An 18095-nucleotide genomic window follows, 5' to 3' on the forward strand; every position below is an offset into this window, starting at 1 on the left:
CGGTTCTTTTCCTGAGGACCACAAGGCCCCTTAGCACAGGGAGAAGAACCTGACAGAGGTCATTCTTCCAGGCCTGCCCTGTCCTTTCTCCTTCAGCCAGACAAGGAGCCAGGGGGTCACTTTGTCCTTTGACCAGTTGCCAGCCTGTGTGTGAGAGGGACAAATAAGCTTATGTCGAGCACAGGGAAGCCATTCTGCCTGGTCTCTTAAAAACATGTGTTCTGTTTTCCTTTGAAAACCCAATCAGAAAAAATTTGGATATTCTCCTTCTAAAGTTCACTTGATTGGCCACAGCGTGGGAGCACATCTGGCTGGGGAAGCTGGGTCCAGGGTCCCAGGCCTTGGAAGGATAACAGGTAAGCCTGCCCTGGGCATGGGCCTGGAATCTGCTCCCATGTTTGTCTACATACAAAATCAGTGTCTGAAACACCAGCGGGAGTAGAGAAGAGGATGTGAGATAGGAGGGAACGGGGCTCAACTACACATGACAGCGTTTTCAAAGTAGGAGGGTGTAGGTCCATGTTCAAGAATGTTCGCTGGGGGTCACCTGCGGTGGCAAAGTATCGGGAGCTGCCCACCCAGCAGTAGAGGATGGCTTATGAGTTACAACATGCGCCATGCCACTCCAGAATGAGCCAGAGCCTCACTGACGGTTCTGGAAGGACGTCCGGGACATATCGCGGTCACAGCTCACCGTGGACACTGGCTGTGTGGAACTGTGCCCACGCCGTTCCAGTTGCTAGAATGTTGACTATTACCCCTGGACATACTGTCAAGTCTAAGAATAAGTTGCAGACCGGGTATGCATACACGATGAATTAGCATGATTTAGGATATACTGCGAATTAGATTTTCGAGGAAGATCATCATCTCCCTTTTCGGCACTGCAACTTCCGAACTAATCGAGTCAGATGGAGGGAGATCAAAGTATCAGCTCCAGTAACTACAAATTGGCCTGGCCTCTCTCTCCTCTGCATCCCCAAGCAACATTCAGGCAGCAGGTGCTGGTCTCTTCGGCTGCTTTGCACCTGTCCGCGTCCTGGCCACTGTCCCGGCTCAGGCCCTCTACATCGCTCACCTGGATTTGGCCACTCGTGACAGGTCCCCCAGCCCAGTCCCCCACAAGTGCTACCAAGGCCTCGTGTTTCCCAGTACGGGCTGCCACTCACTGCCAGAACTTTCTGTCGCCCAAAGCCTCTTAGCTCGTCACATAATGGTTCATGCTTCATCGTGGCTTTTCATATTTTGGTGCTATTATCCTTTGCCCTAAATGGCCACTATTCACCTTTCAAGATTCATTTCAAGTGCGCTGTCCTCCGGCAGAGTTAATTCTCTCTACTTCCCAACTCCTTTCAAATACGCCTCTATTATATCCCAAAATGCAACTTCTGTGTTGCATGGTTCTATATACACACATATATAATTATTCATTCACCTGTTTATTTTGAGACACTCTAAACTACTAAGAAAGTCTCTCTTAGCCCACCCCTCCCCAGGCCCGACACACAGTATGTGTACATTTCCTGTTGGTTAAAACAATAAACTATAGTTCTGTGTGTGTACATATATACACACACATACTTATGCTTTAAATTCAAACTTGAACTTTAAGTATCTTTTCCTAAAAATAGTTGAGAACTCCAGGTTACATGTACAGTGTATGGTCTCTGCAGCCTCCCGGTACAGCAGACTTTTCCTGCTGAAAACTTCCTCTTTCTTCCAGCTCCCAAATCCCAACACCAACGCCAACACCAGCCCATGGCCGCCTTTCTTCTTTGAGATAATAAAATTGTATTTTTATTCTGAAGTCCTCGTGTAGCAAAAATCCCCCTTTGCTCTAAGTTTTCAGGCCCGGGAGAGTGAAGAAATGGGCAGAGTTTGTGAAGAGGGAACATCTGGGGGCCTACACAGCCTGTGGGCATTTCAGCCATAAATCAGAGGGAGGAACATCGCTATTCATGTGTTTGCAATCACATGGGGTCACCATAAATTTGTGAAGATTTTGTGTTTCTCAATTTTGATTTCAAAAATCAGATACTATTTAACTCCTAATTCTTCCTGCCAAGTGAATTATCCCGTTGAGTAAGTAGAAAATAATATACTTTTAAAGGCTCTCTGAAAATCCAAAAATGGCTATAATTTAGATGTTGGAATCTATAGTCCTTGCAAGTGGTTAGTTTTGGAACAATCATGTTCCTTGTGTAACAAAAGAACCAAAACCTCAAGAAAGATATGAGCTTTATCATAAAATCAGTTCAAAGCAGAATTAAGTGATAGATTTTAAGACATGTATAAGTTGAACCTCTTGCTGTCTTTCTCCTGGACCCCCCAAATGCAGGTTCCCCACTTCCCTGCTATTTGCCTCTTCTCTGATCAGTAGAGTCTGATGGCTGCCTCCTAATTTTGGAGGCATCTCTGCAGAGTTCTTGACTTCATCAGAAGTTGCAGCTGGTCGGCGATCGCACACGAAACAAACAAACTTCCTAGAGTTGAAGATCGATCCTGAGCCTGTTGTGTCTTACAGGCGTGGGGCCCAAACATTTACTTCTCACTTCTGCCGTATTTCCACGGGTTAGCTGCAGCTCCGCTCCAAGTCCTCTCCACTCCGGGACCCAGTCTCCACTTTACAGCAGAGACTTCTGCTAAAATGTACATCTCCCCTTTTGCAAACCTGTCAGAGCTTCCCATTGCCAACCAGATGGTGTCCCAACCCTTCTGCGTGGTTCAGACTACACCTGGCCCCTCCTTACAATGCTAGCTTTGTCTTTCCCCCAGTTCGAAAATTTTGTACCCCAGCCCTCAAAAACCGGTTATAGTTTCCCAAATGTGCTTAACCGTTTCACCTGCAGGCCATGAAGAGTCTCTTTCTTACCCCTGGGGTGCGGCTGTCCCCTCTTTACCTTGGCTGAGTGTCCTGGTCCCTCAGATCTCTGCTTGTATTTCCATGTCCCGCAGAAGCATGTCCCAACTTCCCAAGACCGGTTTTTGTGTCCCTTCCCTGTGCTCGCATAAGACCTAGGCTCCCCTCGGTCTCTGGACTGAGAGCTCTGGATGGAGGTGTCTTCCCCATCCAACAGAAAGCTCCTTGAGGACAAGGCCAGGCCTTATTCCTTGTACTCAAGTGCTGAACCTAGCTCCTGGCACATAGTAAGTGCTTGATAATAAGTGTCAAGTGTGTAAATGAGTGGCTCCGTGAATGGACATAACATCGTAGAGACCTCTACATAGCTAACCTTTATCCCTCTTAGATACTTGAACAGGACAGAGCGGGCTGAGGGTCTAGACACTCGTCCATTTTGCCTCCAGTATATGATGACCTTGTTGAATCACTTCACGTCACCGGATGTCAGGCTTTTCATTTATAGTATAATGAAGTGGAAATAATGAGCCATGGCTGAAAACTAAGCTGAAGCATGTTGCTTTGTAGATTCATGTTTACAGAGTGAAGAGCTCTTATCTTTTATTTTTATCTGTATTTTTGCCTACGGATGTTGCTTTTGAGGTCATCTGCGATCCATAACCTTCGTTATGGAGATGGTAATCCCTGTACAGACCCGAGCATTTGATTCTTCTATGTTTTTTGGCATTGTCTGGACACAGCCTTGCTTGTGCACAGGAATCTGACATTGTATAGCGACCTGCATGTATGTGCTCAATTTAGGTATCAGTACTTTGTCTTGGGTGGTGTTCGACCTATGTAAATCTCTCCCTCCAAAATAACAACAACACTATGAATGTGCTCTTGGAGAGAACGTGTGTTGGTCTAATGGCCTTCCGTGCTTTTCCCCAGGGTTGGACCCAGCCGGGCCATATTTCCACAACACTCCAAATGAGGTTAGGCTGGACCCCTCGGATGCCGACTTTGTCGATGTCATTCATACAAACGCAGTTCGCTTGCTCTTTGAGTTTGGTAAGTTTTCAGTACAAAGAGAAACTACACTGAAGCATGGAAAAGAATCTTAGAAGCATTTATACTGCTTTTATTGATCTCAGGTGCTGGAACTATTAATGCTTGTGGTCACCTTGACTTTTACCCAAATGGAGGGAAGCACATGCCAGGATGTGAAGACTTAATTACACCTTTATTTACCTTTGACTTCAACATTTACAAGGAAGGTAAATACTTCTTAAAATATGAAGCTAGCTATTATACATTCACTCAGCTCCCTCCTTGGACAGGATCCACACCCTTTTGCACATAATATAATTTAAAAATATACTTTACCCAAAACACAGTCACATGTATGAAGCTCCTACTAGCTGTGAGGCCCACAAGGTCAGGGTCCATGTCTTAGTTATCTTTGTATCCCCAGGGCCTATCAGAATGTCTAGCATATTGTAGTCACTCAGTGTAAACAGGAGGATATGTTTATTCATTCAGCAGGACGTACTGAGTGTCCCCTATGTGCCAGGCATTATTCTAGGAACAGCAGATGTAGGAAGGAATTCAAAAGACAAAAACCCCTCTGTGATGGAGCTAATATTCTAATTTGCTAGAAAAACAGTAATAGAGTAAGGAGACAAAATAAAGCATAAAATTGAATATGAGGTGTTGGTGTTAGTGGGGGTCGAGTGGGGAAAGAAGATTTTTGATAGGGTGGCCACAGACAACCTAAAGGACTTAGCCATGAGGTTACCTGGGAGAAAGGCAATCCAAGCCAGTGGGTGGGAGGCAGCCAGTGTAAAGGGCCTGGGGCAGGAACCTGCCTGGGAAGTTCATGGCAGTGAGGAGCCTACCGTGGTTAGAGGGAATTGAAAGATAAGAGTAGTGGACATGAAGTTAGTTAGAGAAGGGACAGAAGGAGAGAATACTGGGCTTTTGGACCATTGCAAAGATTTCAACTTTTACTCAAGTGAATTGGGAGACATGGGAGGATTTGGAGCAGAAGAGAGATAGGATTTGACTTACTTATTAACAGAATCACTATGGATCACACATTAATCACAAATTAAACAAATAGTATCTAACCCTTTATAGTAGTTTCCGATAAGAATAATATCCATAGAGCGTCTGGTAAGAAGACACCAAAAGCTATTATTTGGGAATTTCATTATTCTCTGGATCTACATATCATCATCATGTAAATAATGAAATGTATCATACATAATAATATAATGTATGATGATATGATAATAAATGACTAAATATCTCACCATCATATTTCACATGGTCAGAATATCTCGATGATCTAATTTTTTTTTCCGATGATCTAATTATTTGATCTTCCAATTGGCTACTGTAGTGGAAAGATACACAGATCATGACATTGAGAGTGGCCAGAGTGTCCTCCTCTCTAGAGACAAAGTGCAAAGTTTTAATATCTGTTCTGAAGAGTAAATGTGATTAGAAGTGTCTATTTGCAATGCGTCCGGAAGAAAAGAAACAAAAACTGGTGAGTTACAGACACTCAGAATGAGAAAGCCAATTCCAGCAAGAAAAGATAAGCAAAATTCATTCCAATAAGGCCTATTATAAAACTTATTTCTCTTCTTATTTTCCATATTATGACTTAAAATCCCTTCTATTAGGATAAAATATAGATCACAATATTTCTTTATATAACTGTATATATACACAGAACTTTTGAAAATCTGTAGAGAATTAATTCAAGTAAAACACATTTATTACAAGCGACCATTTTAAGACATCGTAAAATTCCCTACAACTTTATTTAAAGTATGTGTATCATTCATGGTATGATTTAGAAGAGTTTGAAAACATGAAGATATTCGATTTTACATTATATTTATTACTAAGAAATCAGTTACTTTTAAAATTTTTATTTCCCAAATGCTAATGAACTGTCTTATCTACATCACAATTAATGGTGAATATAAATCTGAATATAAAAAACCCGATGTAAGAGACACCCTTGTTTAAAAAAAAAAAAAAGATGATGCCCATTATTGATCTCTGCTTTCTGAAGTTACCGTGTCTCAGCTAACTATTGCATGGCAAACCAGAATGGCTTAAAAGAACAGTGGTTTTGTTGTCCACTTTTCTGAGGGTCAAGATTCAGGCAGAGTTAGGCAGACTTTGATTTGCGATGAGTCACGTGATTGCATCTGGTTGGGGGCTGCCCTGGGTTAAGCTAGGTGGGAAGGTTCAACATGGTCTTCCATGTCTGGGGTCTTGGTACTGGTTCTTTTCTGTAAGTGGTCTGTTCCTCTTAAGGGCCTTTCTTCCCAGCCAGTTAACCAGGATTTCTTAACAGAAAAGCTGGGTTCTAAGAAAGTAAGAGTGGGTACTAGAATTTTTTTAAGATTGAGGACCTGAATTTGTACGGGGTCAATTCCTCCATGTTTTGCTGGTCAAAGCAAGTCAGGGGACTAGCTTACAATCCAGGGTGGGGTGGGGAGAGTGGGGGGAAAAAAGATACGCTCCTTGCTCTTGAAGGGAGGAGTGGTAATCTGTTGTTCCAAAGAGGTGAGGACCTAAAAAATAGTGACTCACTGGAGGCCACTATTGAAGTATAACGATCTACCACATATACTATAACAAAATCTAGTTTCTCAAAGATCAACCAAGTTGTGCAGGTCATTGGAAGAATAGTCCACGGCAGATGCTAGAGATGTTGCTGTAAGATAGAGAGCATAAAGGACTAGAATGCTAACTTCAGAATGCACAAATGTATTTAGATCTTATTTATTATTGCAATAATAATAAATATTCGTGGCCATAATGTCATGCTTGACATTGACAAAACTAAGTTGTCTTTAGCATTCATTATAACACCTCTCACTTATCACATCTCGGTGTTCAGTTGAAGGTGTGCACTGGTTCACATTGCTGGCTGTTTTGTGATTGAGTAAGAGGGAGTTCAGCCTTCCTGCAGAAACAGGGAGGCAGAGAAGGAATTGATCTAACGTGGGGATGTTGTATGCACAAGGATACTGAAAGCTCTAAGTGCTTTAAAGCTAAGTCAAAGATTCGGAAAGTATTGAAGATAACAGAGCACAGAATCATTTGCATTTGCATTTGTTTATTTACCCTGCTTGAATGTCCCTTGAGGGTCACACAAAGAATTCTCTGATACAAAGAAAATGGTATATGCTATTGAGATAAAGGTTGTGCTGTATCCAGCCTACATACAAGGTCTGGCTGTCTGGACTTCCCACGTCAAGAATATGTTTTTTTTAAGTTATTTTTCTAAGAAATGGCTCCTACTATTAGTTATCAGTTAATCCATTTATTGCTATCAATTAATTGGAAATTGTCTTCGCAGAAGTGGCTTCCTTCTTTGAATGCAACCATGCCCGCAGTCATCGCTTCTACATGGAAAGCGTTCTCAATCCTGATGCATTTATTGCTTATCCTTGTAGATCCTACAACTCTTTTAAAGCGGTAAGTTAAGTATTTTGCAGTGGAGTTTAATTAGCAAGTCATTTTTTGAACCATGATCAGCCAACGAAAAATTAGTGCTTTGAGTATATGGCAAACAATGCATCTGCCATTTTGGGAAGTAATAGTTTTCTTTCTCTGTGCAGAGTACCGAACGGTAGCAGGATTGCTGAAGGGCTTAAATAACTAAACCAACTATTTGTATTCTGGTTGTTTCAGCTCTTTTGAAGATTATATCCAATTTTGTGTTTGGGGCCATTTGTTATGCAGTAATTAGATGCTACTGTGTAACAGGCTGAAGTCCAGGGCAAACATTTTTCTGTGTATATATTTTAAAGATTTTATTTATTTATTTGACAGACAGAGATCACAAGTAGGTGGAGAGGCAGGCAGAGAGAGAGAGAGGAGGAAGCAGGCTCCCCATGGAGCAGAGAGACCGATGTGGGGCTCGATCCCAGGACCCTGGGATCATGACCTGAGCCGAAGGCGGCTTTAATCCACTGAGCCACCCAGGCGCCCCTGTGTATATATTTTAAATGTCATCTTCAAAGATGCCCCGAGAAGGCTGAACCAATCAATAGCTACAACCAAACATATTACTATTTACTTGGAACGTGAAAATTATTTTATTAAAATTTAATTATTTATACAGAGCCGAACTAAGGCACAGATATCTCACAGGAGCTCCACACAGATCAATAAGGGACAAAATACCAAATCTGATTTTGCTTGAGTCATAAAGCGCACGGTGCCAGATCTGAACTAAATGTATTTTTCATTTTGTTATCACTATGAAAAGGAGAAAGAAAATCTATTTTGTAGTGGGAAGTGGAAAGATTTTCCTTCTTATGCTTCAGAGACCTAATTCCCTCTTTGATCAGGGTAGAAAATGTGGGGTTTTCAGCTGGAGTTTATTGTAAGTAATAGCACTTTGAGACTAAAGTGCTGTTGGGATAAGAATAAGCCGTTTCTGTCCTTTTAACCAGAGCAAGGTGACTGGATACCCTGTGGCCACCTTCCTCATCTCCGGAGCCAACTGCTCTTACCCATGGCACGCCCTGGTGAACTGCTCAGGAAGCTTGCCAGCCAAACCCTGGCATTTCCCCAGTAACCTTCTTCTGCTCTGCCTCCTCTTTCTTCTGGCCCCAAATGCTGCTCTGAGTAGCTAAAGAGATCTTGGCACTTACTCTACTAAAGTCAGGTAGAAGCCCTCAGAGGCACAGGATGGTCAGATAGAATGGGCTACAATTTGCAAGATGGGAGAAACTTAGACACCTGTGCCACATGGATACTAATTATGGCTATAAACTGGAGAACACGGAGTCAATTTCCTTGACATGTTTTATTGTGCTTCTACCCAAACAGTCGTAAAAAGGAAGTGAAATGAAACAAATAGAACAGAATGAAATAGAATAAAATGAAATGAAATAAGATAATAAAATAAAATAAAGTAAAATGAAGGAGGAGTTCAAGTATTGGGCTGTCTGGTTCACACCCTTGCTCCCTCACTTACTAGACATGCATCATTGGACAAATTCTTCAACTGCTCTGCACTTTGGTTTCCGCATCTGTTAGATAGGGAGGCTGAAAGTACTGTAATAATAAAGAGGCTTATGAGTACTAATTAGTTAAACACATACAACGTGCTTAAAAAGTGCCTGGCACATGGTAAGCACCTAATAAATATGAGCCCTTTTATTATTGTGATAAGTTTTCTTTATTAAAAATAGAGTTTTACATGGGATGCTTTACTATAATCCTAGCCTAAATGTCCATGGTTTATATATCCGTAAGTTCAAGACCTAAAATAACAAATATTAAAACACTGCTACCCAGATTTTTTTAAGTTAACATTTTGTTGTGTTTTTTTTTTTTTAAGATTTATTTATTTATTTGAGAGAGAGAGAATGAGAGAGAATGAGAGAGAGAGATTGAGCATGAGAAAGTGGGAAGGTCAGAGAGAGAAGCAGACTCCCTGCCAAGCAGGGAGCCCAATGCGAGACTCTATCCCGGGACTCCAGGATCATGACCTGAGCTGAAGGCAGTCGCTTAACCAACTGAGCCACCCAGGCATCCCCATTTTGTTAGTTTTGCTTTAGATCTTAGAATGCACAGACAAAATTTCATTCCCTTTCATTCCCTTCACGCCCTCCCCTGAAGCAGGGTTTGAGGTGAATCCCATATGTATGAGATTAATAGCATCATACTGTATCTTTCTGGATTTGCTTTTTTGTTGTTGTTAAATTTTAGAATTGAGATCTACATTGATATATAGAGATCTGATGTATTTATTTTCTAGGAATCAGTCACAATTTATTTCTTCACTCCCCTACCAGCAAGCATGTTGGTTGCTTCCAGGGTTAGCTATTAAAAGCAGTTCTGGGGACAGCTGGGTGGCTCAGTGGGTTAAGCCCCTGCCTTCAGCTTGGGTCATGATTCCAGGGTCTTGGGATCGAGTCCCACATCGGGCTCCTTGCTCGGCAGGGAGCCTGCTTCTCTCTCTGCCTTTCTGCCTGCTTGTGTGCTCTCTCTCTCTCTCTTTCTTTCTGACAAATGAATAAATAAATAAAATCTTAAAAAAAAAAAAAAAAGCAGTTCTGCAGTAAACACTTCCATACGTCTGCCAGTGTGCTTGTGTGGAAGCTTCCTTATGGTGTGTAATACAAGTGAAATTGTCAAAGCATATGTACATTTCTGTCTTGTTTAAAAGATTTTATTTATCTATTTGAGAGAGAGAGAGAGAGCGCAAGCAGAGGAAGGAGCAGAGGGAGAAGGACAAGCAGAGCCCCACAAGGGGCTTGATCCCCCCCACCCCAGATCACGACCTGAGCTGAAATCAGGAGGCAGACACTTAACCGACGGAGCCACCCAGCCCCACATTTCTGTCTCTATTAGACAAGACCAAATTGCTTTCTGCAACGTTTGTCCATTTTACATTCTCATCAGGACCAAGCGAGAATTCCACACGTCTTCACCACTACTTGGTGTTGCACATTGTTTTAATTTCTGCAGTTCTGCTGCGTAAGAAATTGTATGTTGTTTTCATTAGTGCATTGCTGACAACTTGCAAGATTGAGCAGCTTTTTACATCGTTATCCTCTTCTGGGGGTTATCTATTCATAGCATTTACTCATTTTTCTAATAGGCCATTTCCCCCCGCCCTCGGTTGTTTTTGTTTTATTTTGTTTTGTTTTTGGAAGACAGGGTAGCCTACTGGGCAACTTAGTCATTTTTAAATGCATATGCTTTATTTAAATGTCAAAGATTTATTATAGTTTAATAATGTATCTAGAGTTTATTGAAGGCCAACATTTCTAATTACATTTCTAACCTACCTCTTCTTTTCTGTCCCCAGGGAGATTGCTTCCATTGTCCCAAAGAAGGTTGCCCAACAATGGGTCATTTTGCTGATAGATTTCACCTCAAAAATATGCAGCCTAATAGATCATATTATTTTTTAAGCACTGGGTCTCTTTCCCCATTTGCCCGTAAGTATTGTAGCTCAGTTTTTTTATTGTCATGCTTTAAGGTACTTATTGTTAAAAATTCAACAGTTTTTACTGAGTGTCTACTAAATCACTGGGCACCGGGCCAGAAGCTGAGGCTGCAGTGAGGAAGCAAAACAGTGAGTACAGACTAGAGGGGAGTTTTAATCCTGGGTAATAAACGTTCTGATAATAGACGTGCAAAGGAGGGACGTCCATAACCAAATCAACAGAGCTTCCTGAGGGAAGGTGATTTCTAAGCGGATTCCTGAGAGAGGAGTCAGAGGGAGAAGGAAGTGGGAACATCCAAGCAGAAGGAACAGCATGGGTCAGTGTCTGGAGGTGAAAGACAGTGAGAGAAAGAAGAACCCCCTGCTGGGACCACAGAGACCCCGAAGAGAGTAATACGAGATGAGGCAGGAGACGTAAATTAAGTCAAATAATGAAACATGTGCCATATAGGGAGTTTGGACTTTATCTATAGCTCCTGGAAGGCCACCAAAGGGTGTTAAGATTATCAGACTGGTTTCTTAAAAAGTCATTCTAGTTGCTGCATGGATTAGAGGGAGACAAGATGGAGGCAGAATGACCTGTTAGGACAAGTGTTTCCTCACCACCATGGAAGGTGATGGATGGAAACTAACTTCGTGTGCGATTCATTTCACAATATATCATTAAGTGTGTATTGCGGTCACGGTGTACATATCCATAATGTTTATATCTCAATAAAGCTGGACAGAAAGGTAGGAGATGGGGAGAGAGTATGGAGATGGGAGGTAGAAACCCAATGAACCTGTGAATGGATGTGAGGGATACAGAAAGCCGAGAGGTCAAGGATGATTCTGGCTCACTGGATGTTCTATTCACTGAACTTGATGGCACATGAAGAAAAACTGGCTTAAAGGAGTTAATGGGCCCAGTTTCTAACTCACCAGGTTTTGCGATGCCTTGGGATGGAGGGGGAGGATGTGCTCACAAGGCAGTCAGATATATGGGCGACTGATGTGATCTACAGAGACTTGAGAGGTACACCTGTGTGTAGACAGCCATCAGAGCTGTGGAGGCGGGTGATGGAATTACCCAAGAAAAATGTGTCAGATGAGAAGAAAGAGAGCAGAGAAAGAGATCCTGAGTTAAAGTGCCGATGCCGACCCTGGGAGCCTGGGAGGGGGTTTCCATGTGGAGGTGGCAGGGTGTGGGCTGCGGAGGGAAGAAATCTGGCAACAATTAACTCAGGAATTGAAAATTCTCTCTGGAGGCTTTTCTCCTTTTAGACCTTTTTCAAACAATTTTAGGAAGAATTGCACTTTCCCCAATGTGTTCTTAAGCATACAATTTCAGAATTCACAATGAACGATGTGTTTCGTTCCAGGTTTTGTAAAAGTGACCCTTGGCCACTTTCAAGGGATTTGTCCTGTGTGTGGGCAGGCTTTGTGCTGCCCCCAACCTGGGCTAACTGAACATTCCGAGTGCAGAGCCTGGTGGGATGGGAAGAGACAACTCACTTTACCTCCCAAGACCCTCTTGCTCGCTAGGTTCTCTAGATTTATTCTGGACGAGTTGTCAAACCATGGCCAGTCAAAACCCAGCTCAGCAGAGTGCACATGCTGCAGGGTACAAGTGTAGCAGACAAAAGAAAGCTCATGCTTCCATTTTTAAAAGTCATAAAAATGCCCAGAAGATTAAAGGATTTTCTTTAAAGAATATCATGATACTATTTACTTTCATAAAATGAAAACATGTACATGTATATGTCTTTTTAAATGTAGCTTTTCACCAAAGTCACTCAAGCTATATAAAGTTGTGCTTTTTCGTGAGCAAGAACAGCCACGTTCAAGGCTGAGAGTTGCATTGACATCTGAGTGCCCAGGAGGTCATGCTTTTCACATGTTTTCACCTCTTCATTTTCACTCTTCTTTTTTTTAATTTCCAGGTTGGAGGCACAAATTGTCTGTCAAACTTGATGGAAACAACGTCACTCAAGGGACCCTGTTTCTCCGTGTAGGTGGAACAACGGGGAACACGGAGGAGTTTGTGATGGCCAGGTAGGCAGGGGCCAAGGACAAGGAAGCAGCAGGTGGCACAGTGCTGGGCACTCGCGCAGACTGGCTCAGTCAGCAGCTCACTCTTCTGACAGTGGAATGGGAATGCCACGGGCTGCCATTTGACTCTTTTCACTTCCGGCTTTCCAGATGTAAAAATAGAAATCATAGGCACTCTTTTCTCTGCAGTTCCACCTACAAACAGAAGAGGTTGGAAAACAATAGCATAAAATTATAGATCTAGATAATAGAGTAACTGGACAACAAACAAGAGTTATTATCCAGTCCATTAACATTATGCAAATTGGAGTGTATGTTTTTGATTGTATAGATTCAAATTACTTATGGAATAAGACATTTGTATAAATGGCCAGATTCCTAATAAGCTGTCTGAGTAGCACCCACAGACATAGGACAAGTGTTGAAATAGTCAAAGGTGGGAGTAATTCAGCAGAGACATTCACTGAGCCTTTACCTTTGGCTAAAGTCCCCTTTTATCTTGAGTTTCCTTTCGTCTTTTCTTTGGTCAGCCTTAGCATTTTTGTATTAGAGATTTCATTTAACGTTGTTTAATTCTGCAATCCGTTTCAGAATTAAGGTTATGCACACTAATTAGATGCTACCTTTTTGCAAACCAATGAATGGATTAGATTTTTGCCTCTTTACTTTCCATCATCTTCAAAGAATGGGCAGAGGCATGATAAACAAGAGGTTTCTGTGGTTATTTTGTCAGTCGAAGGATGGGGTAGGTTAATCATTCTGGCCCTTTGTGCACACCCTCTTGCCTCAGCAGCCCTACCTGCAGCTGTGGGTTCAGTCGGGGACCCTCTGGCCCCTGGTGAATGCACAGGCTCCAGCCCACCTTTCCATCCCCATCTCCCACTGTCTGGTGTCTGGTTCGTTGGTCTTCAACTCAATCAGGTTACCCTGACTGCAGTACTTAGCATTGACTAGATCCACCTTTTCCTCTCTTCCTGACTTCACTCATGCTGTTCCTCTGTTCCAGGTACCCTTCCCTATCCTATCTCATTTTCCGTGATCTTCATGTCTCCATGAAGCTAGTTCTCTGGAAGCCGTTCAGTACGATCGATTGTGTGCCTGCGGCTCTGAGGCCCACAGGCCCATAGCAAGGCTAGGTAGTTTGAGCCCTGCACAAAGGCCTCTGACCTGGGACAGGGGGGAACAAATAGGCAGTTCCCACCCACCTAAAAATTTGCAAGAATATTTTGGGGCACCTGGGTGGCTCCATCGGTTGAGCATCTGACTCTCGGTTTTGGCTCAGGTCATGATCTCAGGGTCACGAGACAGAGCCCCACGTGGGGTTCTGTGCTCAGCGGGAGTCTGCTTGAGATTCTTTCCCTCTGCCCCTAGTGCCTGTGAGCACTCTTTCTCAAATAAATAAAATCTTTTTTAAAAATTGTAAGACTACTTTGACGTCTCTGCATTTCTTTTGCAAATATCTAAAGAAGGAGTTTACCATCTGGTTGCATAGTCACCAATCTTCTTTTAAGAATAATTCTTAAATTATTATAAACCCTGTGGCTTCTATGTTAGTCATGTGGGCTTCTAATGGCACTGCTATGAAGGTCCGCACAGTAGGTCCACTGAGCCAAGTCAGTTCAAAGAGCAACAGGGAGATTATCCCTAAGAAGCTGGAAGGAAAGTTGCCTTCTGATAATTAAAGCAATTAATTCTATATAAAATAGAGTAAGACAGGCCCTAGGAATAGCAACAGTCATTCATTCACTCAACAAACATTTAAATGCCCACTGTGTGCCAGGAATTGTTCTGATTGCTGAGAATACAGCCACAGGTCCTGTCCTTGTGGGGCTTATCTTCCAGGGAGAGGAGCTAGACAATACATTAACAATGGAAAAACGAAGCAGCAGGAATAGGGAAATCACATCTGGTCTAATTTTGGCTAGGGTAAGATGTGCCTTATGCATCAAGAGAATCCATTTCCCTCTGCTCTGTTGCCATGCTCTGGATGACTACCTTGGTTACGTGAATCTTTTCGTCCAGATAAAGAAGTTACCAGGGAGAGAGTCGGAGGACATTTTGATTAATAAAAAGAAAGCATTTCCCCATTGGGAACAGAGAGATCAGTTTTCTGTGAATTCAGCTCCTCCTAGACAGCGTGATCATTTCCTGGTGTCAATAAAATCTAGTTTCTGAGACTCTAAAGCCAAAACCAGACCTTTCATTGTGGAGATCCCATCGAGATAATGCCTCTCTAGGCATTCCCCAACGTCAACTAGTCAAGCTTCCCATTTCCCTCGCCCTTCCTTTCAAGCTTCAGAACGCTGGTATTCCAAGACGCTGATTGACGTGAGCGAAAAGAGTAAATCTCTGTGAGCAGATGCCAGCAGCCACGACTTTCTCTCTCATCGTACACACAGATGCGGCTCCACTTGAATATTGAGAATACCCGGTGTGAGCTCATGAGTCTTATCTTTCTGTTTACAGTGGAACACTGAAGCCAGGCATGACTTACACAAAATTAATTGATGCAGACGTTAATGTTGGAAGTGTTACAAATATTGAGTTCATTTGGAAGGAACATTTGTTTGGGCATTCTCAGAATAAGTTGGGAGCAGAGGTGGTAAAAGATATATCTGGAAAATATGGATATGAGTAAGTATTACCTTTTCCCTTGAATTTTCAGACAAACTTTTTAAATTTTTAATGGTATTTGAAACCTCCGTAGAATTTGAAATTTGCAACTTGTGTAAAAATTTGTACATCTTAACATTTTATAATTAAAGAAAAGGAAACTTATTTAAGAAATAAACATTATATTTGTAAAAGTGTTTACAAAATAATAATTACTCATTCAATTAGATCTACCATGTGTCTTTTGCCCCATAGAGTCATTTTAATATCCTTTTGTTTTCCTTGAAAATTTTTCAGATCTACCTTCTGTAGCCAGGATATCATGGGACCCAATATTGCCCAGATCCTGAAACCATGCTAAATTCAGATACAGTCTTGATGGATTTATTTAATGGAAGTGATGAAAGAAAGAATCTTCTGGTTGGTATCTGAACCAAAGTAGACCATCATGAATGAGGTAGAAAAGTACAGTTGTTGCTGTTTTCTACATAGAATGTTTTTCTCCTTGACAAGCTTTGTAAGGGCCTTGAAAACAGACTGAGTCCTAGGACAGAGTATAGTATGGTCATATGCAGGAACGCGGGTATCAGTGCCAAAATAAAGCTGTGTTGGAATTTCCCTGAATGAGATGACGTGATGCCAAAGTGTCATGGTATAAATTCACTGGGCAAAAGTGAGACACTGCCTGGTGAGTACTTGAGGTACATTTTGAGTATTTCCAGGTAGAATAAGCATTATTCTAGAATGATTTAAAGAATATTTATTATGTTGTTAATCTTGCTAAGACAAAGTAAGGCTATGGTTCATGGTATGTAGATGATAGATAACCCTGTGGGTTGATATGTCTATGTATTAATAATGAAAACCGATGAGAATACATTAGTATTTCCAAGGTGTTCCTTGTCTTCAAGTGTGTGTGAAGTAAAAGAAATTCAGGGGCTGATCTGTGATATGTCCAACACTTGGCAATAGTCCCTGAGAATCATCAGCCCCTTCTCTGGAGGCCTCCTGCTCGGAGAAAATGACTCCTCCTCTCTGGGCCTTGAAAGCCCCATTGCAAGTTTGCATTTGGCCTAAAGGCAGCGTTTCATTTGTAATGCCCCTGACTGTCCCTTTGTGTTTGTAATAATAATCCTGTAATATTTAAATGTGTCCATTTTTTAAAGCTTTGCTTCAGTTTTTTGTAATTCAATTGTCTGTATCCAGTGCAAATCAAAGATGACTGTTTTTATCTGCTCTGTTTTCTAATGGGCTTAGTGTTTAGCCCACAGCACTGTACTGTAAATGTTGTTGAAAGGAAATGCTGTAAAAGCCTCTGCAGGAGTTTTCTTGATTCTCCTTGGTGCCTTGCCGCCAAGTGGACCTCAAGAAGAGGCCCCTGGATGTACTTAAACTTGTGTTGGGGCAGAAATCAGAGAACCAAGTGGGGTGTCTCTTTCCCATCGTGCAAGTGGGAGATGGAAGACTGATTGGAGCATGAGACTCAGTGAAGGAGGAAAGGAGATGCAGACACGTTTGGCATGAACTGGCTGGTTGTCTACTCTCTGGTGGGTGTGTCAGCCCAAGGCCTAGGCCAGCCCAGGAGCAGGGTGGCCATGAGCAGCCCAGGGGAGGGTCCGAGTCTCTGAGTCCTACTAACAGTGTGGCAGGCCAACCCCCTCTGCAGCCTGGCAGTGGAGAGGGCCCCATCTCTCTGGGGGCAGGACACCTTCCTGTGCCAGCAGCTGTCCTGACCCTCCACTGTTCTCTGCCCAGCCTTTCTCTGTGTTTTTTTTTTTTTTTTTTGAGAAGGGCTTGGCTACCAGCAGGAAGCTCCACCAGCAGCACCAGGCTCTGTGAGTCCTGGCCTGCCTCCTTGCCCAAGAGGCCTCTTGGCTGGCTCTTTCTAAGCTTGGAAAGACAAATGGGAGTCAATTAACTTCTGGCAACCTATTTTAATAAAACACAAACTTTTTGTTCCATAGGTCTTACTGTCCTTTTTTTTTTCCCCCCGCATTGTAAGAATGTCATGAGGATGAAAAAGTGTGCATGGCCTATCTAAGCAGAGGGATTCTGAAAGTATAGAATGATGACATTGTTTTCCATGTGTTTGTTCCCTGGGAAAGCACTGAAAAATGATGCCCCTTCTCTCTCCGTGCCCTGCATTATGGTCACTTGGTATTTTGAACCAGCAGATGTTGGGGCAAGTCCTGCTCCTTGCATGGACCGCCATTAATGCTGATGAGTGACTTCAAACCCAGTGGGCTGTTGACTTCCTCCACCTCTCATTGCCATTGATTCACCCATACCTTGTCATCCTGTCACCCCAAATGCTCACCTTCAAACCTGTTCGGTTTTACCATACTCCTTCCCATTTATATTTCAAATTGTTGAACATATGTACAGTATCCACTGTACAAAGATTAACAATAATCATTTTCTTAAGTAGGTTCCATGCCCAGCGTGGAACCCAACTCAGGGCCTGAACTCATGACCCTGAGATTAAGACCTGAGCTGAGATCAACAGTCAGACACTTCACTGACTGAGCACCCCCAGGCGGCTCCAACAATAATCATGTTTAAATGAACTTAAGATTAACTAAAAAAAAATTAACGGTAATTCCTCAATATCCT

At 42.4% G+C, this 18095-nt stretch overlaps 1 protein-coding gene across 1 annotated transcript in view; it reads left to right on the forward strand.

Moving 5' to 3' along the window:
• LOC111145307 (pancreatic lipase related protein 3) overlaps positions 1–15843 on the forward strand; it is a 33390-nt gene extending 17547 nt beyond the window's left edge. Inside the window, exons 5-12 of the mRNA XM_022500145.1 lie at positions 248–356; positions 3791–3910; positions 3994–4116; positions 7227–7345; positions 10698–10830; positions 12761–12872; positions 15336–15503; positions 15780–15843. Of these exons, the coding sequence (XP_022355853.1) occupies positions 248–356; positions 3791–3910; positions 3994–4116; positions 7227–7345; positions 10698–10830; positions 12761–12872; positions 15336–15503; positions 15780–15843 (948 nt within the window). The remainder of the gene's footprint in view (positions 1–247; positions 357–3790; positions 3911–3993; positions 4117–7226; positions 7346–10697; positions 10831–12760; positions 12873–15335; positions 15504–15779) is intronic.
• The last annotated feature ends 2252 nt before the right edge of the window (positions 15844–18095 follow it).

This window comes from Enhydra lutris, unplaced genomic scaffold (assembly GCF_002288905.1).
Source record: "Enhydra lutris kenyoni isolate GAN:26980312 unplaced genomic scaffold, ASM228890v2 scaffoldscaffold12, whole genome shotgun sequence".
Taxonomy (NCBI): Eukaryota; Metazoa; Chordata; class Mammalia; order Carnivora; family Mustelidae; genus Enhydra; species Enhydra lutris.